At 38.8% G+C, this 23,942-nt stretch overlaps 2 protein-coding genes across 2 annotated transcripts; one reads left to right on the top strand and one right to left on the bottom strand.

The window, feature by feature from the left end:
• Window positions 1-208: 208 nt before the first annotated feature.
• Window positions 209-3,780, bottom strand: emc3 (ER membrane protein complex subunit 3). The gene is made up of 9 exons (XM_053316090.1): window positions 3,594-3,780; window positions 3,057-3,223; window positions 2,724-2,781; window positions 2,513-2,606; window positions 2,017-2,121; window positions 1,815-1,896; window positions 1,608-1,687; window positions 1,001-1,083; window positions 209-921 (listed from the first exon to the last, which is right to left on the bottom strand). Exons 2-9 carry the CDS (start codon window positions 3,209-3,211, stop codon window positions 793-795), a joined length of 786 nt encoding a protein of 261 aa, XP_053172065.1. The 5' UTR covers window positions 3,212-3,223; window positions 3,594-3,780; the 3' UTR covers window positions 209-792.
• Window positions 3,781-9,457: 5,677 nt separating this feature from the next.
• On the top strand, window positions 9,458-20,872 carry LOC128355753 (RNA-binding protein 5-like). Its single transcript, XM_053316093.1, has 25 exons — window positions 9,458-9,589; window positions 10,719-10,772; window positions 12,418-12,580; window positions 12,686-12,829; window positions 13,906-13,975; window positions 14,350-14,423; window positions 15,205-15,288; window positions 15,405-15,465; window positions 15,563-15,631; window positions 15,719-15,879; window positions 15,976-16,073; window positions 16,409-16,496; window positions 16,947-17,015; window positions 17,095-17,167; window positions 17,267-17,370; window positions 17,499-17,625; window positions 17,730-17,821; window positions 17,936-18,139; window positions 18,240-18,389; window positions 18,684-18,758; window positions 18,864-19,043; window positions 19,231-19,305; window positions 19,390-19,490; window positions 19,595-19,724; window positions 20,450-20,872. Exons 2-25 carry the CDS (start codon window positions 10,756-10,758, stop codon window positions 20,573-20,575), a joined length of 2,535 nt encoding a protein of 844 aa, XP_053172068.1. The 5' UTR covers window positions 9,458-9,589; window positions 10,719-10,755; the 3' UTR covers window positions 20,576-20,872.
• The last annotated feature ends 3,070 nt before the right edge of the window (window positions 20,873-23,942 follow it).

The raw sequence follows: 23,942 nt of genomic DNA, 5'->3' as shown, positions 1-23,942 counted from the left end.
AATCCGCAAAGTACAAAGCAGTGTACCAAAAGGGTTTTTACATGGACCCTTGTTCTGCTGTGAGTTCCTCCAAGGGTATCAAATCAAATCAACACTGTATGATAGCTAAGGGTAGAAAACAATGTTAGTAATTATTAGTTTGCAAAAACGAACATTGTATTTAGGTGCACTGCAACAAATCAACTCAGGTAATTAGTCAAAACAGGCTTTATTCTGTACAAAACACAGGAGAGTTACAATACAAAATAAACCATCTACATACTTCAAAAACACAACACTTCAATCACAAAAACATATTTTGCTCAGGCCAACACCTAATCAGTTCTGGATTTACATCCAACTTCAGGCAGCTGACACAGAACAGATGATCTATCTATGGTCTAACAAAGGAGTGGTTAAAGATTGTTAAATTATAATTAGATAAACATCATTCAGACCTGTAAAATGGTATTTACTCCCACTGTTGATGATACATATGAAAATGAGTACAGTAATGCTAGCTGTGCATGACCTAAGAAAAAATACACACTAGGTAGTTCACATTCTATTACCTAATGGCATTATGATGGCATACAGTTGCAAGCTAATAATGATGCATTTCAATATGCAAAAAGCCACTTAATTTCTCCCAAACAGGAACAGAAAGGTAATGTGACAAGGACCTCAAATAAGGGAATGTAAACTTTGCATAACATGGAGGGATTTGTCCCATCTCTGTGTTTGTAACCAAAAACAAATCCCTGAAATGATCAAAATTAAAAGTGAAGGCTCTAAGTAGTAATTATCAGGTCATCAGAAGATGCCACTTGGTAGCTCCTTGCTAAACATGCCATCAAAGTCCAGCTCCCTGCTCATCAGCTCCTCCTCTACGCTCTCCAGCGCCCACTGATGGTCAGTCAGTTCCAGTGCCTCCCACTCAGCCTGAAATCAAGGACAAAAATCACATGAACAAACGACCAATGCCCAACCTCATTATTAACCTTGCTGATGCTATATGTACCTTGAAAGCTTTATTTGTGTCAGCTGGCATGGCCATCGCAGCACCGCTCATCTGCTCCTGCATAATCCTCGACTGATCAGCACCTATAAGAGTTGCATCACGTAACAAACACAATCAGCATCTTTGGAATGTAATGATCATTTTCTGAAAGCAACTTATAGCATGGAATTCACCAAAGTCTCATGCTCTCCATTCATCTGTTCATAGTTCACGTTCAACACTGAATCAAATGACAACTTCAAGGGTTTCTAGTACTGCCTATCCCATTTTGAATCAACACCTCTCTATGCAATTAAATGCAGCTTTTATCTGTTGGTTTTCATTGGCTGGTTCACATAGTTGAAGCTCAACCACTCTCACACACCTACCAATTTAAAACTATGTGCACCAACGCACAAGAATGTGCCAAGAGTTCCTTGGCAAGTAAACAATTAAATTATTGGTTCTGTTGCTATGAATATAATTGCAATCTTTCGATCCTCTGATTCAAGTCCCTTCATGAAGCTTTCAGTTTTTCGCTTGTGTAACAGGTGCAGACATTTTTGTGTTTTATCACCAAACTGTACATTCTGAGAAACAAAATAATATTGAAATTAGCAAAAATTACCATTATCTTGGCCTAGGATTAATGAGTACATGCTTCGTAGCCCAAACACATTCAGGAAATACCAGGACGCTGAGCTCACCCTTGATGAACACACAGAAAAAAACAAGAGAAAAAATGACCAAAAGGTAAAGCATTATGTTCAGCATTTTGACATCAGTAATGAGTAGCACGGTATATATGTTTTATATATATGTTTTGTAAGTTTACCAGGAAGCATCCAGTGAAAGCAGCTCTATTCCTTGCTGCAGCATGGGCTTGAAGCGCAGAGTGAGAGGGAAGGGAACCTTAGCTGTGTGAAAAAAGGTACAGAAAGAACTCAGTGTAGGGTTTCTGCATAAAACTATTTCTTATAGCAAAACAAACCAAACGTCATTTTGTGCCACAGGCTTGCGATGAGTGAGATCATTACTTGTTACAAATCCTGAAAAGGTCCAGTTTATCCAGCCTCCAATGAGGATCATTGGAAGCACGTTGGTGACATTTCCTTTCATCATGTCTGTCAGCATGCTGGGATCTGTGAAAAGATGGAGTGAGCAAATATAATCAATATGTCTTGTACATTTGTTTTATTACAATTAATAATAATTGTACAGTGAGTGTGCTGAATCAAAATGTAGATGTGTTAAATTGAGTGGTCAAACACCAGACTTCCAGCAGTGACATGGTGATATCCTCTGTCCTGTCATTGGGTTATGATTTTAACACATTTTTTAAACTGCATTTGGCATGTTGACTTAGGTTGGTTTATCTACTAATATTTATTTATTAATGTTATATTGAATTGTTTCAATGCTTTTTTTTTTAAACATTTAAACAAGCTTATATAAAAATGATCACTGTGGATTATACACAGGAGATTGCATATTCACATTCTGTATATTGGTTAACACTTCAAAAAAGATTACCAGTCATTGGAGAGGGTGGAACAACCTTTCTTTTGGTCTTCTTGAAAAATCCATCTTCTTGATTATTGAAGTAGAACTTCCTCATCAAAAATGACTGAAACATAAGAGAATTTAAGTATCATTGTCACACATGCTGTAGTTGCCTCAAATAAATGGCAAGACTAGAGGTTTAACAAGAACGTAATGAAACAACATAAACTCAACTGCCTACCTGTTTGGGAATGTATTTTCCATTTTCTCTGAGAATTCTGCTCCGAATAAGAACCTGGCTGGAATGGGAGATGTATTCATTCATCAGATCAAAGTATAGTGGGCTGATGATATAGACTTAACCAAAACTGTTTATATTTACAATGATAAAAACTGAATATGGTAGTGAGAATCATGTTGTACACAACAAGTATTGTTTCATCTTTTTATTTGTGTTCCTTTTCTTTTCCACTTGTTTCTGTGTGTGCTTTGTAAATGTATTACTATGAAGATGCATGTTTTGTAAAATAGTCATGTCTCTAATCTCATGTGAGGTCGGCCAAAGACTACTTACCTGTCAGAAACCTGTTCTAGTGTCAACTTCTTGTCACTTTGAAGAAGGATGGAGACATAATGACGAATCACCCCAACAAAAAAGGTGATGAAGACAATGGGCAATACCACCCATAGTCTAATGTTAGAGTCCAGCAGAAGCTCCGGCTCAGCCATATAGCCTGGTAGCTAAAGAATCAAAGACACAGACTATCAACAGGCAAGTTTAACACAGCTTCTGTAAACTCCAAACACTAAAATAACGTGCTGATTATTGAGAGACTTGCTTGCATGTAATAGCTCTTTAAATGACCAAAAAGCTGTAAGAGCTAATTAGCGTTAGAGGTATGAGCTGTCAGTGCATCTAGCTAGCAAGCAGCGGCAGTAGCATACGTATAAAGCTAACTAACCAGCGTAAAACAATACACTTTAGCTCCGCGTCACAAAGTTGAAACGATCTGTTTTCTCATAAGACTAAACAAACGATGTCTGAAACTGCTATAGATGAGCAGAAGTGACGCTGGGGGTGCGCTAATGTTAACGTTAGCCATCTGGCTACCTTCCTCTCTTCCTGATGCCTGGGTCGCAGTAGTGTTGGAGCAGGCGTCCGATCGCGGCGACCTCACAATGTTTTCCTCTTAACTTCGAGAGACTCAAAGTATGCGCTAAGTGAAGTAGTTCAATCAATTAAACAACATTTAACAATTCGCATCAGCTGCCGCGGCCATTGCTCTGCGGTGGTTGAATCCAGGGATGATGAGCTCTGCTTCTGTGGCTCATCCGCGTCTCACTCATCGGCACTGCAGCGCCATCCCGCGGTGATGGAGGAGGTCAGCCAGTGTCCGTGGAAAGATATTTGTTTTATTAAGATTAATAACAACTGTACAGCCAGTTTTGGCAATTAGTCCTCCTGGGTAACTACAGTCAGGGAGAATAGGCGCTTCGTGTAGAATTCAGAGTACTTGTATTATGACTATACAGATACCCATGTATAAATAATTAAACGTAATAAAGAGCAAGAATGGTAGATAGATGGTAGAAAAAACAAAACAAAACAAATCTGTTATATGTGTTATCATAGATGGAGATTCCTCTGCTGATAACACATACTGACACACACAGATCATATAAAGTAATATGTATGTATGTATGTATGTATGTATGTATGTATATCGGTATCACCGAATATGTTGTCTGATATGTGCTAATATTTTGAAGTTATATAAGCTTCCTACTTCATAATTCTTCTGAATTCAATTTCCATATATGCATTTTTGTTTTTAATTCATAGCTAATCATATTTATGAGTATAAATGAGTGAAGTTTACAGTTTCACTGATGTCATTTTACACAATAAAGTTGTTGTTAAACTGTAAAATATCACAGCCTCTATTACATCTTTGTTGTAAGTGACTGATAACCACATTTGAGAGATCATTGCTAAAAAAAAGAGTGTGTTTATGTGTTCTGTACATATAATAATATCAGTCAATTCAAAGTTCAAAAGTTGAAAGTCAACTTTACTGTCAGTCCTGCTACATGAACACAACATGTAGAGGATTGAAATTATGTTTCTCAGTCCCATGGTGAGGTAGACAACAATAAAATAAACACCAACAACAACAATAGTGCAACTAAAAAGCAAAACACATTTTAAAAAAGCAGTTTTTATAAATGTGTACTGACAGTAGGGGCAATAAGGCACTTGCAATATTTAAATATATAGTAGATCAGTTTACATAGCTACTGCTGTAAGCCAAGCCAATGAGATGTCCCCAAAAGTAGCCATGACCTGTATAATGTGTGTGTGTGTGTGTGTGTGTGTGTGTGTGTGTGTGTGTGTGTGTGTGTGTGTGTGTGTGTGTGTGTGTGTGTGAATATGTTGGGAGGATAGGGGTGAGGGGTGGGTTGTGGGGGTAGACAGACCAGGGCCCTGTTCCATAAAGCAGGATTACCAAATAAGCCAGGTTTATTTCGTTAGTTAGGCTAATTTATACATAGCCTATATATAGGCCTATATGTATTTGTGTCTGTGTGTTCATAATATTGAACATTGAGGCCTGACAGATGACAGCCTCATAAATATTGAACAACTGCAAAATTATTTGGACAAGAGATGTAATATTTAAATCCTCATGTCTTTAACTGGTAAGAAGCGCTGTTTTAAAGGTATTGGTTATTGATTAGTACATTTAAAATAATGTCTAAACGTCAACTAAGACGTGTTTAGTGGATGCATGTCTAGGCGTTCCGTTTTTCTGTTAATTAATTAAGGTCTAGTCTAACGACCTCAACCCATGAGCTGTTTCTGTTAGTTCAGGCGTGTCCCTTGATGGAGGAGTTTGCCTTGTACATAACAGAGCTCTCACAAGAGCACTGCAACAAGAGTGCACATTCAGAGACAGATCAGACCCATTCAATCGATCTGCAATTTCCTGCCAGCCTTTCTCTTGGATTTTATTTATTGTTTTTTTGTGATCTTACGTTTAAATTCGTCATATGTCTCCAGCAGAACTGCTGCTGCTCTGTGGCTCTTTCGTGGTGGATTTTGTCATTGTGAATCCGTTTGATCTGTGTTCGACGTCATGGGCTGCTTGTACATGGCGTGCACACGCAATTAGTCGAGAGAGGGCAGGCTCAATTTGCGGCAGCGGCATCTTCCGCGGCATTTCTTGCGGCACCCAGAGATGCCGCAGCTAGATGTCGCTTGTAGGCACTTTCCGTGGCATTTTCTGCGGCATTTCTTGCGGCACCCACAGATGCCGCAACTAGATGTCGGTAGTAGGCACTTTACGCGGCAATGATTTCATGACTGTGGCATGGTTTTAGGCTTTAGATGGCAATTTACAGACATGTCAACGTTAGAAAATAATTATGTTTTGATGCCACACATGTTAAACGTAGCCTAAAGAATACATATAGAATGGTTGCCATGTTTGGGTTTCCCTGTCCTCATCTTTCTTTATCCACTATAACTAAAATGGACGTGTGCTAAGGCAATACTTACAATAAGATTTGTGACACTTTATGACACAATGAGACTGCGTCACATTTTTAACATCAGCTTTTTAGGCAATTGGTCTATAATACTGATAAACGGATTTGTGTATTTTTGTTATAGTGTTGGAGATATGTGACATAATAAGAGGCAAGGCCTACTAAAATAGCCTATACTTAATTTTTATGAGAGATTTTTTTTTTTAATTATGGAAAATTGTGTATAAAACCGCATTTTTAAATATCATAACCTACTTTGGAGAGTTACCTGTCACACCTGGCAACCCGAGAGCGTGTCAAATCATTTTGACGACTGCCCACTCATTTGTCACATCAGCGTACGACTGTCAGTCCTGTATTTCAAATCCCTAAAGAGACATTGACGACTGGAGAAACATAGGTAAGTCATAATCAATTTAGTCAAATGTGTGCCTTGATTTTAGTTGTATAATTTAAAGCGTCTGCTATTTCCACTCAAGTAATTTGACAATTAAGTAGGCAAATTTAAAACTTCTAGCAAGGCCCCCTCCCCCTCTCACCAAAGTAGTTAGGCACTAGCTTATAACAAGCTTGTTACGTTTTCAGCTTTTCAAATGAAAGGCTTTGCATAGTATGCAGCGTGTAGCTTAAACAGCCACAATAACTCAAATATAAATATTTATATATATATATATATATATATATATATATATATATATATATATATATATATATATTAATGACCTATTACATAACACCAATATCCGTTTTGTTTACTCATAGAAAGATAAACACCAGGTTAATGGGACGCAAAATAACACGGCGCCATTACTATTCTATAAGTGTCTTGCAGCAATTATACAGAGATTTTTTTTCATCTTATATTGAATAGCCAAAGCCAACACTAACAAATACCCTATTACACTGTAATAATTAATGCCTCCCAATTCTTAATTTGTAAAGTGTCACTTGTAAAAACATGACTTGGCAAATAGGTTATATATTAATTGATTGTCATTTCTTGCTGACCATTCACTTTATTATATCCACAGAGTCTTCAGTTACTGCCCTGCCTGTTTTGTTTTTCACTGTCACAATTGCCTAGGCCTACACTCAAAATGGAAGGTGAGAACGGCAACCATAGTAATTGTGAAGCAATGGACAACAAAGAAAAAAAGGACCTGCTGGAGGAACTGAAAGTGTGGAACGAGGACTACGACGAATGTTCTCCAGCAGAACACCTCACATTTGTGTTTGGAAAAAAGACCGACTATGACACTTTCAATCAAGAATTGATAGATAAAATGGACTTGAAAGTGTGGGCTAGATTTGAAGATTAATGTGCTTTATGCACACATCCACTACTTACTGAATTTCAGCCTGCTCCTGGTTTCCCGTCCTACAAACGGATTAATCCAGGTGTGTCTGACCAAAAGTTGAGGTCAGACACACCTGGATTAATCCGTTTGTCCAATAATGTAGGACGGGAAACCAGGAGCAGGCTGAAATTCAGTAAGTAGTGGATGTGTGCATATAGCTCTCGCGCTCTCTCTCTCTCTCTCTCTCTCTCTCTCTCTCTCTCTCTCTCTCTCTCTCTCTCTCTCTCTCACACACACAACCTTGTTCAATTGTTGTGTTTGTTTCTTTTTGTTAATACATTTTTATGGAAAACATTGCAAGGCTATTAATTGAAACCATAAAAATGTAATTTCAAGGGTTGAATTCATCAAAATTACGTATGCTTAAAGTTAGGAACAGGGCAGAAATGAAGAGAATTATTAAAAATAATAATAAATAAACAGCAGAACAAATCTATTAATCTGTTTGGCTATAATTTTGAGATGTTTCGTGGTTGATGGTTTATCTGGACAAATTGTAGTAGGCTATAATTTGGATATCATTGCTAAATACTTCCTCAGGTTTCACCGAAATTCAAACTAATAGCCTATCCCGCACTTAGGCTATTATCATCTGCCCCGTCCCCCTACGTGTTCCTCCATGCTCCAGCACATGGTGACACAAGCATTATCCCCCGGCACACAGCGGCATGCCGTATCACATAATTGCACCCAGCAGCCGCGGCATCTCTGGGTGCTGCAAAAAATGCCACGGAAAGTGCCTACTAAAGTGCCTACTAGCGACATCTAGCCGCGGCATCTGTGGGTGCCGCAAGAAATGCCGCAGAAAATGCCGCAAAAAATGCCACGGAAAGTGCCTACTAGCGACATCTAGCTGCGGCATCTCTGGGTGCCGCAAGAAATGCCGCGGAAAGTGCGGCTGCCGGCGGCAGCCAGCGGCACTTTCTGCGGCATCTCTGGGTGCCGCAAGAAATGCCGCGGAAGATGCCGCTGCCGCAAATTGAGCCAGCCCCTACTGAATTAGTCTGAATATTCCAGCCTGTCTTTAGTTTGATTGCATGAACGTGGATTGGCCTTTATGGAACTGCTTCTCATTTGTTAGGCTCATTCAAGTCAGGTGTTAGACAATAAGCGATGCTTTTTTCATCATTGTTAGTGATGAGACCCACCACAGTTGTATCATCCATAAACTTTGTGAAGAGGTTTGAGCTGTGCAGGGTGAAGAGCAGGGGGATGAGCACACATCCCCGTGTTCCGTGTGATGTTGCTGGATGTGTTGTTACCAACCCAAAATGCCTGTAGTCTAGTCTACCAGTAAGAAATAGCTACCAATAACCAATTTCACAGGGAGGTGTTAAAGAAACTGGGCATAAGCCGTCACTGTCTCGGTGTCACTGGTGTGATTGTTGTAGAGATTATTGCTTAATTATTAATTAATTATTGATCAGTATAATAAATAAATGCACAATAATTCATACATGAATAATTCAGTGGAAGAGAGAAAACAAGGACATTTTAAACATGAAAGACTGAGATACTTTTAATGCACATGTACAAACATGTTTCGGAATATGTACACTGCACTCATCTCTGATTTAATAGCTTCATCTTCCTGGTCAGTCTTTGAACTTGAGCTTGGTGGTCATTTTTCTATTGAGACTATTGGATGTGCAACACGACTGCAGCAGACACGGTCACCCAGGGGACCATAAATCATGCAATGTCTGCCAGAATATTCCTGAATACCACCGAGATAGGGGAGGAAGATATCATCGAGGGATCATTTTTCATCCTGACCATTTATTTTGTCCCTACATACATACATACATATACATACATACATACAGCCTACATACTGTACTAGGGCAATATCAGCCGTTAATATCGGTTAATATCTATCTATCCATCTATCTATCCATCTATCCATCCTGCGCATCACACTGCATTCCACTAGGTGGTAGTAATGTTCCCCCATAAGACCAAACAATAAGAAGCAGGACCAGCCTGTGACATTGACCAGACGGATAAATCCAGCAGGAGGCAGTATTACAATCAAAGACACCAACTGCCTTAAAACACCAAAGAAGAGGAAAAAGCAGCTTCAGACCGGACGAGCTGGGGAAAAAAAACGTAGTAACAGAAAATCAGATTCAACGAGCTGTTTCTAATACGATTTGTTAACACCAAACGACACGGGATTGTATTTCTTCTTTCGGCTAACGTAAGCTCAAATATTTACCACTACGCTAACTGATCCACATAGCATTCATCAAACCTTAAAGCTAAAGCTAAGCGCACATATTTCCAGTGGCCTGCTGTGACTGGTGTGTTAACAAAGGCCTGGGGCTTGTTTTTGTCAGAATATCGCTGACGTTCATCACTCGTCAACCTAATGTATAGCTATATGAAACAATGTTTTCTGTCAGCTGTTTCAAATCTCTATCAGTATGAAACAATTGCATGAAAGTGGTTCACTGTGTCCAAGCTAGTCAAAATGGGGATGTCTGCCTGGCAGCTGTCCGTAGTAAATGTATGACTTGAGATGAAGCAGATCCATTGTAAGTGGGTTCATTGGTTTCATTGTAGTTGTTTTGTTCAATACAGTTTAAAGTATCAAATATTGTAGCAGATAGAGAACCACACAGTGTCTTTTTTCCATCACTTTATTTATGGAAAGCGTAATTTACAACCAGGGATGGGAAGGTTACTTTAGAAATGTAATAGGTTACAGATTACTAGCTACCCCATTTAAAATGTAATAAGTAATGTAACTAGTTCAATAGCGTAATCAAAGTAATGTCATCTATTCCATTTGATTACTTTTCTAATTTTCTAACTAATGCTTTCAACTGTTAGGGTATTGTATCAGATTTTGGAAAATAAAATAAAGAAGAATAAAATCAAGAAACTGGCATGTTATGGTATTTGGTACCATGACGCCATTTAAGGCCATTTGTGCTCTGAATAAGCCCAAATCATGATTTATTTACAAAATAATAATAATAAAAAAAAATGTTTTCAAAGAATTAAAAACAGCATTATATGTATTCAGTAACATGTTGATTATTAAAAACGAGGAAAAACCCCTCCTGAGCAAAATCTTAAAGGTCTGACTTCAGATGTTACCTTCTTTGTAATCATCAACAGCGATAATTTATTTTTTGTGGGATAAATATTATTTTACAAAGTACTTCTTTCAATTTGTGGGGGATAACGAAAAAGAAGCCATGTTGTCACGCACAGCACAAATAAATCAAGGAATGTGTTCAAGTTGTGTTTTCCCTGGCTGATCTTAAACAATGTCTGATTGATTCAATGGCTGAGATATATATATATTTTTGGTCTCATAGAGTCCCTTGATTGAACGTGTGTCCTCTACACTAAACCATGGGAGCTGATAAAAGGTAAGCTCAATAATCTAATGTAGTAGTGGCACAGTTCGAGTGCAATTTTCTAATGGTCACCTTCACCTTCCTATGCCATCAGACTGTTGAATGTTGTGAACATACATAATAATCACACACACACGCACACACGTACACATAAACAGACCATGGTCACTTTTGAGGACATTACTGGAGATTTATTCTAATCCTTACCATAACCACTACTTTCCTAAACCTATCCCTTACTTTAACCACTGACCCTAAAGTCAGCCTTTTCCCAATTGGGGACACAGCCTTTATCCCCAGTTGGACAAGCTGTCCCCAATTAAGTGGGCCTAAGTCTGAAATTTCTCCCCAAAAGAAGCTTATGACAAAACCGAGACTCACAGTTTCTCTCTCTCTTCCTCTTGTGCACCCTTACCCAACCCCCTACCAAACACTACATTGTTACCTTTGTTGAGGAAGCTGTCAGTTTGTCCTCGTGTATTCTTTTAATGAAATAGAAGAAGAAGTATTTAGTTCAAAACAATCAGCAACACTGAGACAAACATCCTACTTTTCACATACTTGCTGAGAACACATTAAAGGTCATCTTTTCACGCTCTGTACTTTTCCACTTCAAGTTACATTGTGTTTTTTGTTACAGTGGTGTTACTACGTCTAAGTCAATACAAGCATTCACTTCTTATCACTTATAAAAACCCTTATTAATTAATGCAACATTGTTCCCTTTAATCATCACAGTCATTTCCCGTATACTCAGCAGATTACACAATGTAAAAGTTCAAGGCTACATGAAAATAATATAACAACTTATATATATATATATATATATATATATATATATATATATATATATATATATATATATATATATATATATATATATATATATATATATATGACTTATATCGACACTCTTACTGCTCAAATGCAGGCAGGTATGGTGTGTGTGTGTGTGTGTTTGTGTTTGTTTGTGTTGTGTGCTATCACAGGGTATGTGTGAAGTGTAAAGTGCTGTAGTGTAGTGCTTAGAGTTAGTGCATGTTGCTACTTGCTGCTCTGTGTGCTACTCTCTGCTTACATCTACTGTTACACTTGATACTGACTAGTAAGATGTACTTAATACTGCAACAGTAACAGTTATTTAGTTAGTGTTCGTGCAATTATCAAAACCAGAATATGATCAGGGTGACTTTTGAAGACTGGAAATAAATCATGTCATCCAGGCAGCAGTCCAGTGGCACTCCAAATTTCCCTGGAATTTTCTAGTTTACATATAATATTTGTAATAAAAACAATAAAATAACAACTTCACCTTCTAGGCAATATTCATATTTTTACCAAAAGTATTTATCACATATCACTTATGTACAACACAATATAAATCTATTTATCAAGAATCAAATGTTATTGTCATTATACAGTTAGTACAACGAAATCAGTGTGTGATGTATGTATATATATAAACATACCTATGCAACTGCATTCAGTCCATTACCAGTGTGCAATACTGCAATATAAAGTATATTTGTGTGTGTATTCTTTATTTTGTCTCTTATCCTTTACTAGAGCATGAAGACAACACATTTCACTTCTTTCAGTGTTGATATCCACTGTGTTGTGCATGTGACAATAAAAGCTGTTGAATCTTTTATTTCAGGCTCAGTCGTGGTGAGCGTAGTGGGAGATATGGTTCCGATGGGAGGAGAGATGATCCAGACTGGCATGAAAGACGAAGTAGAAATATAGAGCGGGATTATGATCGACGCTGGGGTGATGATAGACACAGAGAGCGCTTTGATGAGCACAGAGACAGTCCAGAGGTAAGCCAATAGGAATTCATGTGAAAGCACATTGTTAGTATTCTAATAAAGGAAATCCAGCTTTCAAATTCAATAATTGCTGCATTATTTCTTTGTTTACAACAGAGGGGTCGAAAGCGTCACAACAGCGACAGATCGGATGATGAGTATGATGGAGACTATCCAGAGCAGGACTACAAAATGGAGCAGGAAGAGGAGAGCAAGACTGTTATGCTGAGGGGTCTCTCTCTCCATGTCACAGATGACGATGTATGTTCACAGGTCTTACTCGTGCTTTTTTAAGGGTAAAGCTTCACCAAAAGCCGTGAGCTTGTCAGACTTACTGCTCTCTTGTTTGTTTTCTCCAAAGTTAGTAGAGTTTAGTACCCTGTTGGCAGGATTAAGGGTTACGTTAAAATTGGTGAATTTAGAAATGGTGGAAAATTGCAATGTCAAACCTGGAATGCTCGTCTAACCAAAACAAATGGAAATGGAGGGTTACCCAGTCATTTAACCCCTGGAGAGAAGAATCAGCAGAAACAGCTCCTGCACTCATCTGTGTCACTTGTGAACCTAAAATACAACAATGGACGCAAAGTAGGAAACTGTATTTGATGTAACATGACTCTTCAACTGGTCCACCATCAAGCAGCTGATTATGGGACGTGTGGGCAGTACCTGGCCGCTTTGGTGCATTTGGTCTGGCTTTACCTCATATTCTGAGGTCATTTTTAGGTTTTTCTTCCTATTCAAACCTGCAGCAATCTAGTTTTTTTAGAAGGTCGGCAGCTTCTTTGGAAAGCTGTCCCAATCTACTTTATGCAGAGCAGAGCACTTTGTAAAATTGAACTGGTCAAAGTGAAACATCTGATGTCAATTGGGGTTTTTTTGTGATTAGCTGAGTTGGGTTGATTCAGACCAAATCAGGCAGGGTTGAGTGGAGGTGTTTGTGCTCTAATAATAATAATAATGATTAGATTATTATTAATTATTAATAATGTTCTATTGGTCTGATTCACTGGCTTTCTTGCTATCACTGCTCCCTCTCTTCATTCACTCTCTAACTTACGTGACCACATCTTCTCTCCCTCATCCTTTTTCAAGTGGATTGGGAAGCTGACAGCAAAGTCTCACTTTACTTTAAACACAACACCTGATTTGGTCTGAACATGGCCTTCAGAAGACAATGGGCTACATATAGTGTTTTTTTGTTTTGTTTGGGGTTTTTTTTAGCTGCCTGTTTGTAATGTGTAATATCACTGTTTTTTCTCTTTTTTTTTAATGATATGCAAAATAGGACTGTTGTATTTACATGAATTTGACCTAACCTGTGCTCCGTGTTCCAGATCCGCTCAGCCCTTGAGCAGCTGCAGGGGCCGCAGCCTGTGGACATCCGCTTGATGAAGAAAAGGACAGGTGAGTGTCGCTGTTCAGTGGAGGCTCTCACATTGACCTTCACATTTCTGCCTTACAATCATCTTTGCCTCCTTTATCACTTTGCCTGAGAAAAAAAAAAAAACGTGTCATATTACAAGTGTCAGAAGATCCAATTGTGTCACATAAAATCATTTGGTGCAATGACATAGCCAGGTAAGGAGGTAACTGTATGTACTGTACCAATTATTATACAGACATTACATGCTATCCACCATCCCTTTTTGACTTTGTAAGCACTCTCCTCCCTCCGTTTGACTTTGAATTGGACTGTTCAAGCCCATTGTGAGTTTGAATGTTGCACCAAAGCATTCTAACTAACACGCCTCCCGTCTATATTTGAATGCTGTCTCTAGGTATAAGCCGAGGTTTCGCCTTCGTGGAGTTTTATCACTTGCAAGATTCTACCCGATGGATGGAGACCAATCAGGTTGCCTCAACAATCACCAAGTCTAGCATTTATTCTTGGAGATTAGAGCCCCAATTAAACGATACCATGTTGATAACAGTTATAACTGAGATATGTTTATATTTAGGACTGTATCATAAACTTGATGGTGTATAATTATGATATCATATATTTTCGATATCACACACTTGGTTGATTCATTTGCTAAGTATACAGCAACTTTTTTTAGCCAAAGCAAAAGTCTCTCAGCTACTTAGTTTACAGATGTGGTGAATCACTTTTGCTTTTGGAAATGCAGTGAAATATTTTGACATTATTAACAAGCACTAGCACACAATGCAAAAACTGTTGGATGTAGCTAAATATACCCTTTTGCCTCTTTTAATAAGCCCTTAAATGGTCTTGATTAGTCCTTGACTGCCATGTGGTTTCATAGCACATTCTGCTCCAGCTCAGTCACTTGGATATTTTCTCACCTCCATTTAATGCCCGAAGACTGGAGTGAGACAGGGATGAGCTGGCAGCACTCCGGTCCCAAACACTTAGAAACATTTTGAATGAGAACTTCATTCCATTGTACACGAGAACTACAGCTCTCGCTCTCTCTGAACTTCTCTTTCTATCTCTGTTCCCTTTTTACTCCCTGAGCCACTCTACCTAAGCAGCGAGTGTAAGCGTAGCCACTCTTTTCCCGTTCCAGCTGTGCTCACTCATGGAGTGGGTTAGCGGCAGGACCTCACCTGCCTCTTTGGCTGAAATGTGTTGAAAGTTAGAAATAACTGGTGGTTTCTTGACTTCACAGAACAAGCTGGTGATCCAGGGGAAAAGCATCGCGGTGCACTACAGCAACAGGAGGCAGAAGTTTGAAAACTGGCTTTGCAATGCTGTGAGTTGTGTGTAATTCCTAACTACTATACACTGCGATTCCAGCATATTTCATAATGAATTGAACTTGCTGCCCGATAACAAAAATAAAACCTTGTCACTGGTTTATTATCACAGTGTGGCTTGTACAATTTCCGGAAGAGGCTAAAGTGTTTCAGGTGTGGAGCAGCTAAAGTTGGTGAGTTTTTACTTCCACCCTGTCCTTCCTTATGTTAATGGTTTGTACTGACTCCTGACAACCTATGGGTCAATGTACTTGTCATTGCTGAATATAGATGGGGAGTCATTGGGAGTTAGCGGTTTAAATGCCGAGTCTCAACAGCCTGGAGATTACAACGGAGACAGTGAGTTTGGTTTTCCTCCCATATTTGAATATTACAATCCTCTAGTGCACATATTCTGCATACATTAACTACTTGCTTTGATTACAGCGATAATTTTGAGGAACATCGCCCCCCTTTCAACTGTCGATGGAATTTTGAACATATTGGCCCCCTACGCCAACTTGTCCACAAGCAACATCCGTCTCATCAAAGACAAGCAAACAGGACAGAACAGAGGCTTTGCCTTTGTTCAGCTCTCATCTCCTTTGGTATGTTATTTATGGAGTCAATATATAGTACAGTGTATTGTTTCTTTCGTGGGCGTACACACACACACGTGACAATCTTGTATCTTTCTTGTACAGGAGGCCTCTCAGCTACTCACCATTCTCCAGAGCCTTCAGCCACCTCTAAAACTGGATGGGAAAACAATTGGTGTGGATTATGCCAAGAGTGCTCGGAAGTGAGTCAACACACAAACATACGCGCATGACTTGAGCCCATCTTTAGCTTTCCATGAATAGAATATAGTACATAAAAGATATTTTGTACCTACACAGTGTGGACGGAAACATGTGGGGACTGGAATCCACAACAATATGCACACTGTTGTCTTCAAACTGCACCTCCAATTGAATAAAAATTGGTTCAGTTATTTAGAAATGATATTCCGGATCACATTCTGCTTGAGGGTTTTTAAATACAGGCATGGTTAAAGCAAATAAGTGAGACATTTTCATCCTGCATGTCCTGCAAAATTAGGGTTTAACTAACTAACGGCTCCATGTCCTGTAACAGAGACTCAGCACAGCCTGATGGGATCAGAGCCAGCGCTCTCTCTGTTGCCAGCACAGCCATTGCTGCTGCTCAGTGGTCATCCAGCCAGGTAACAAGGACCTACTACTGCTTTTTTGTTTCTTACTAATTCAAATTTCCTTTCCCTTTAAAATTGACTGAACTAAGCCGTTTTGTCATCCATTTACTTAAACTATTCTTCATTTCACACTGGACAGGAAGCGTACAACTGACATATATAAGGTTGTGTGCTCAGTTTTATATGGGAACCAGATGGACTTGTTAATCAAAATAATGAGATATTAAGGACCAGAATTCTGCAAAAAACTTGTGGGGTGTTGATTCTCAGTGGGATTGTTAATATTAGAAACTTGTTTTTAAATATCATTTAGTGGAGGTTTACATGCAATTTTGGACGTATTGCCCTTAAGCTATAGTAAAAGAGCTACTGAATTTGGACATTTCATACATGGGTTTTCAAAGTATTGGTTCAAATGATACTGTTCTTGGCATGCTCTCATACCTCTTGCTATCCTTTTAGTTACAGCAAGGTTCAGGTACCACCTCTGATTACATCACTCTTTCAGAGAGCTACGCACAGCAAACACAGGTCAGTCCAGTGCACTTTATTGTGACAATGACTTAGACTTAAAGGACCATGTGTTTAATTAGAGTTTTTCCCTCTGTAGGGGCAGAGTTATCAAGTATGGCAGCAGCAGCCTGAAGTATTGGCTCCTGCCATTGGAGATGGATTACTTGGAGGTAATAAGTGGTGTTCATTATTTTGATATTTTGGTAGAATTTTCCTTTTTTTTTTTTGAGGCCGGGATTGCTAATTTTATCATTGCCAACTGTCTCCAGCTGCTCCAGGAATGAAGGTTTCGATCCCTGCACCCACCAGCATGGTCATCTGTCAGACGGCTCAAGCTTACCAACCCGTCATCATGGGCCAGCCTGCCATTCAGGTACACGGTGTATCAACGTGGTGTTTATGTACTTCAAACACAAGTACTCATTGATAATTGAACACTCACTTGAACACACAATGGTGAATCCAAAACTTACTGCGACTTTTTTTCTCCTCCACTCTCAGTCACATCAATTAATGAGGCCGATTGATGCAGCGCTACAGGCTGCTAGTGTTTGCACTGCATCATTGGTAACACCAGCAGCCTCCACTGTTACTGCTGTCTGTGCTGCCCCCACTGCTCACACATCAGGTAAGATGGGTCTGCTGTTGAATAGTATCTCTGTGTTTTTCATAGACCATGTTATGTGATATAGAAAGTACTATTTGTTTCATATTTGCTTTTTGTATCTGTAGCTGTCCCTGACACTTCTACATACCAGTATGATGAGTCCTCAGGATATTATTACGATCCACAGACTGGCTTGTACTATGATCCAAACAGCCAAGTAAGTACCCAGTGATTTCACTGTATGTATATATAATGCCAAATATGGTCTATTTGTATGTCACTTCCCTTTATCTGAAACCAATACTCTTTTTCTTACTCTTGTTATAATTAGTACTACTATAACTCAGAGACTCAGCAGTACCTTTACTGGGACAGTGAGAAGCAGACATACGTTCCTGCGCCGGCAGCATCGGACACAAACACAGAACAGACGTCCACAGCTAACAGCACTGCTAGTTCCTCAGCCCCAGTCACTCCGAGCAGTAAAGAGCCTAAAGAGAAGAAGGACAAGCCCAAAAGCAAGTCTGCACAGCAGGTACACTCTACTTCTCAAAAGTGTGTGTGTGTGTGTGTGTGTGTGTGTAAGGCTTTTGTCTTTGAAATGGTATATTCATTGACTGTTTATCAAATTACAGATTGCGAAGGACATGGAGCGTTGGGCAAAAAGCTTAAACAAGCAAAAAGAAAGTTTTAAGAGCAATTTTCAAGCCTTTGGAACATCCAGGGAAGAGGACAGGAGAGAGTCTGCAGCTGCAGATGCAGGTTTCTTCCTCTTCGAAAAGAAGGTAGTTTAGTGCTCATTAGAAGCATGTTTTGTATGTGATCAGTGTCATGGCATACTTGAAGCGGTACTAATATGGACTGACAGGGCTAATTTGAATCTGGTTATTTATTAACATAGAGAATTATTTATTTTCTTTCTTCTAATTTTTATTTTTGATGTGACATTGTCATCAGCCTTTATAATATTAGAAACCAGTAGCTTTTTAATCACAATGAAAATAAAAGAAAGAGTCCTTTGTGTTGTGAATAGTCTTATGATTGTTATTTGTTGATTGTTATTTGCTGCTTCCTTTCAGCAAACTGGAGGCTTTGAAATGCCGCCCCTCATGACTGAACAGTTCATGGTCACGGAGCAGGAGATTTCAGTTCCGGTAAGTTTGGACCTTTGCCATTATTTCTCCACTCCACAGTTAATGATAAAAAAACAAATCCCATAACTCTCCACCTTTTATCCATTCTCATATTTCATGTTACAGAGTGATCTGGTCGCCACTTACAATGGGGACAGCGACACAGAGGAGGGCGTCTCAGATAGGGTGGCAGACGACGAAGGAAAAATAACAGACTGGAAAAAGATGGTTTGCCTCCTGTGTCGACGGCAGTTCCCCACCAAAGAGGCTCTAGTGCGTCACCAGGAGCTCTCTGACCTACACAAGGTTAGGATGATAAGATGGCAGGTGTTTTGTAATTAATATTCTGGGAGCTGCCATCTGTTCAGTGTATGAAGCTGTAATGTGAAATGGAATTCCCATCATAGTTCTTCTACAGTCTTTAACATATATGTAAATAGGGTGTTTTATTTGGCATGATCAGGTGATTGATGTTGCTTTCAATTGGTTTTAGCAAAACTTGGAAATTCAGAGACGATCAAAGCTCTCAGAGGCTGAGCTGGAGGAGCTGGAGAGGAAAGAGACTGAGGTATTTTGTTCAAGAATTTATATCAGTTTTTCTTTTTTTTTAAATAAGTGAACAGTGTATAAGGTTTCATGGTCATCTTAACAGCTGAAATACAGAGACCGAGCTGCAGAGAGAAGAGAGAAGTATGGCATTCCTGAACCTCCTGCACCTAAGAAGAAGTTCTATCAACCTCCAACCCCAACAGTGTAAGTGGAATCATTTAATCTCGCATTGCAAACCGCCTGTGATTTTAATTAAATTTTTTTTTTTTTTTACATAATTAAAATGTCGCTTTATCCACCTCCATCAGAAATTACGAACAGCCCACCAAAGACGGTCTAACGAGTGACAATATTGGGAACAAAATGTTGCAAGCAATGGGATGGCAGGAAGGCAAAGGTCTGGGACGCCACCAACAGGGCATCACTGCTCCCATCGCGGTGAGGAATATGACAACAGTTGACTACACTTTTGGCTACGTTCACACTGCAGGCCTTAATGCTCAATTCCGATTTATTGTTTGGCTGTTCATATTACACTTTTAAGCGTGGCCTCCTGATGTGACCGTCATGATCATTAATGACGTCAAAGTCGCATTAAAGGCGACCTGACTGTTCAGATTGCGGTCGCATTCAAAAAAATCCGATATGTATCCGATTCAGTACCACATTTGAAAGTGGCCTGAATCGGATTTGGAAATGTCAGATTCAATGCTACTTGTGCTGTTCACATTGTCAGAAACAAATCAGATATGGGTCACATTTGAGCGAACAAATCGGATTCAGGTCACTTTTAACTGCGGTGTGAACGTAGCCTTTGACAGTTTTGTCTTGGGGCGCTTTGGTAACTGAGTGGTTACTACACATGCCACATAATCGCAGTGTCCCTGGTTTGACTCCGGCAAGGGACTGCTTTGCTGCATGTCATTCCCCTTTCTCTCTCCCTGTTTCCTCTCTCTTCCTCTATGCCATGTACTTTCAAATATATATATATAAAAAATTAAAAAACAATAAAAAAAACACTCATTCCCTTAACACCTCCTAACAGATGGAAGTATGCATGTGAACGGGCTTTTTTTCACTCACAGAGCAATTAGCGCCGTTACCCGAGGACTACCTGTGCCCAGTCTGTCTCCTCTAATAAGTGTCTTCACATCTCCCCACAGGCTTCATTAAGGACCAAGGGCACAGGCTTGGGTATTAAAGGAAGCTCATATGAACTGTCCGCATCTGACACCTACAAGGATGCCGTTCGGAAGGCCATGTTTGCACGCTTCACTGAAATAGAATGAAGAGAGAAAAGCAGCCTCACTGAACTCTAAAAACTGATTTTTTGTGGCCAAATGATTCTGCAGTGAGAAGAACATTTACAGATTTAAACTTTAATTTCAAACCCTAATATGTATATAAAATGTAGGTTTTTAAAAAAATATATGAAGTTAGATACAGTATTTTGTTTTTTGAGTTGAATGAACATGTACATTTTGTATATTGTTTTGTGCATAAAATTATATGTACTTTATGAGGTTGTTTTTGTTTTTGTGGGAATCAAAAAGAACCAATATGATAATTAAACCAGACTTTTGGGCTTAAAATATGTGTCTGCAAAATATTTACTCCCTTTTAAAAAATGTCCTGTCATAAGGAAAATAACATTGCCACATATACAAATGATTGAGTGGCATGCAACATTTTTGTAACTAAAGTGTTATGTGATGACAATAGGATTCAGATGGTTGTATTTTACTAAGTAGTTATCTATGATAGATGTGAATGGGAAATACACAAAGGCTTTGTCATAACTACTGAGCTACTACTGTGAATGGCATTAATGAACTCTATGATCAGTATCAAAAGGTCAGAGTGGTCAGACAACCTGAGAACTGACCTGGTGGTTCTTTTCCATTTCTCCAGTATGTATTTATGCGTTCACACCTTTTATGAAACAACCTTGTAGCAAAAGAGTCACAATTGGCATCTGCAGGTTGAGTCTATTTCTTTCATGACTCGGATACAGGCTCTACGTAGAGAGTAACTCTGAGAAGTCATATGCTTTTATGTTCCTTGCTTTTAGAAAATGGTTTGCAGTATCTGGGTTTCACTGAGGTGTCAAAGTATATAAAATGCAAACATTGTTTCCTATAGCCTGTCCGATTGCTGTATAGGCTAGTTAGTCTATTGCAGCAATTCCAATATATTATTGTATAATCATAAAATGCTTGTTTATTAATTAAGAATATCGAGCAAGGTGCCAAACATAATATATATAACATCAATCAGTTATCAAGGCAAAAACCACCTGGTGAGTCTACTCCAACCTAAAGTATGTCACAGTCCTGATTCAGCTTGATATAATAGACCAACCATAACAATTGTCTGTTAGATAGCAGTGAGACTTCTACACCATCTCGTGTGTAGCAAAATCTCTTGTTCTGCTGAGTCTCCATATCTCCATAACCACCACTAGACATGTTGTCCATTATATCTGCCAGACCCTCTTTGGCTGCCTTCATATCCTCTTTCCTGGGGCTTAATAGCTGTCATGTTGCACCTGCCAGTGTTTTTGAAGAGGCCCTTGTAGAATCTTTGCTATGTTTATGTCCATCTCTGCTATTTCCTGGAAGAACTGAGACGTGTTTTAGGATAGACAGTCTCAATGCTGTGTTAAAGAAGAATCCCTATTAAGTACATTTGGTAACATTCAGTCAGGTTTCAGAAGAGGTTGAGTGTAGTTGGTTTTAGTGGGATTTAGGTGAGTTTCCAAATTGCAATAACAATTACAGGAGAACATAGTGGCCGTGAAACTTTAAAAAAACCCACCCCTCTAGAGTCAATGTTTGGTTTGTTTATTCTGGGCTTTTAAGAAACATGGCAGTGCAACATGACATCATCTGTGGAGAGGACCCCTTCCCATGTAGATATCAGGGGCTCATTCTAAATTATGATGATTATCCACTAATTAATGTGTTTAAGATGATTATACACTAGATGCCACTAAATTCCACACACTGCACCTTTAACTGTACAGCCAATATACAGTAAATACAGTGCCTATCTTTTTAAATGTGATGTGTATATCCATGTTTTATAAGGAAGCCTTGCTTGCAACTATTTCTTAATGCTGTTATCTTAAGGTCACTACTTAATTTATTATCTTGAGAAAATTAGCTTTGTTATCTTGAGATAATAAAATAATCAACCTGTTACCACAAGAAAACAAAAGCTTATTTCCTCTTATAACTTATAATGTTTATCAGAGAGTGCTGTGCAAGCATTAGTTATTAAGCTTTATAAAGCAATTAATCATGTTTTCTGTCAGATTTTAGTAAATAAAACTTATTTATTAAAACTGTCTCAGTGTGTGGATGTACAAATATACATATATGGAGATAGTCTCATTAGTAAAGTTTATGGTAACTCTTTACTATTTTTATGAACTCTGATTAATTAGAGTTCATGACAGTGGTCTTGAAGGCTGAAATTAGGAGTGATCTAATCAATAAGACACTCAATTCAGGGTTCTCCATAATTATCCCATTATCGCAATAAAATAAAAGTTATCTAGAGAAAATTGTCCCTTTGTTTCCTCAAGATAAATTAACCCATTATTACGAGAAAACAAACTTTGAAATAATTAACTTTTAAAAAAGAATTCCAATTACTGTCATTCTCGTAGTTTTAAATGCAACAATTTAATCTCGTTCTCGCCGCAAGGGGTAGTGTCAGCTTTAGTAGGAACTGCTTCAACTAATCGTTATTACAAATGATAAATGTTGAGAAGAAAAAAGGGCTAGTAAAATGTTCGTTTTGTCGTGAAATAATTTTCTTGTTTCCAAAAATGGGATCCAGTACATTAATTCTGTGTTTTTTTCTAATGGTGAGCCTTTTTCAAATAATTGACTGTCAGATGTTTTCTCCATCTTCCTCAGAAGTGGTTTTGTGCTCTTCATTAAATCACAGCCTCATTTAATCACACTGCTTGTCCCACAGTGACATAAATGTCCTCACTGCTGCTGGTCACAGGGTATGAGGAGGGGGATTAAGATCAACTGGCCCAAAATAAAGCAATCACAATGGTGCAGCAAGAGGTTAAATTGATATATTTTCACTTGTTGTACATGAAGAAATCCTTCCTTATTGTGACAATCAGGATTTTATGCCTCATTCCAATGATCATTCTAGGTGGCATAGAAAGGAAAGGATGCCAGATCTCGCCACGGTCTCCTCTTGAGTGACAGCCGAACAGTGTGGATTATTTGACCCTGTAATAGCAGAATGACAACTTTGATCTCAGTGTTGATTAATACTGCTGCACAAAATAAATTGTGCCGGCTGTCTCATGGGGGCACTTGTGAATGCCTACTCAGTTTTAAGCATGCCACCAACAACTCAGCTTACCAGAATCTGTGTCAGTTGACTAAGCCGTTTTACATAACCACATGTGCTGAATAACATTGTTGGCGATGGGGTTGGCGTACGTACATCCTGTCCCAAATGTATAGAGAATGAGATATGAATGGGATTTCTGCTATTTATGTCCTAAAAACAGCCTTATCTTCAAAGAGGCCCACGTACATGGGTTTCTGAAATCACTTCTGCATAATGAAGAGGCACAATTATTAATTCCAGCTTGAACAAACCCTACATCCTTACTGTTGT

This window comes from Scomber japonicus, chromosome 3, assembly GCF_027409825.1.
Source record: "Scomber japonicus isolate fScoJap1 chromosome 3, fScoJap1.pri, whole genome shotgun sequence".
In the NCBI taxonomy this organism is placed as follows: Eukaryota; Metazoa; Chordata; class Actinopteri; order Scombriformes; family Scombridae; genus Scomber; species Scomber japonicus.
This window is presented reverse-complemented; position numbering and strand designations above follow the sequence as displayed.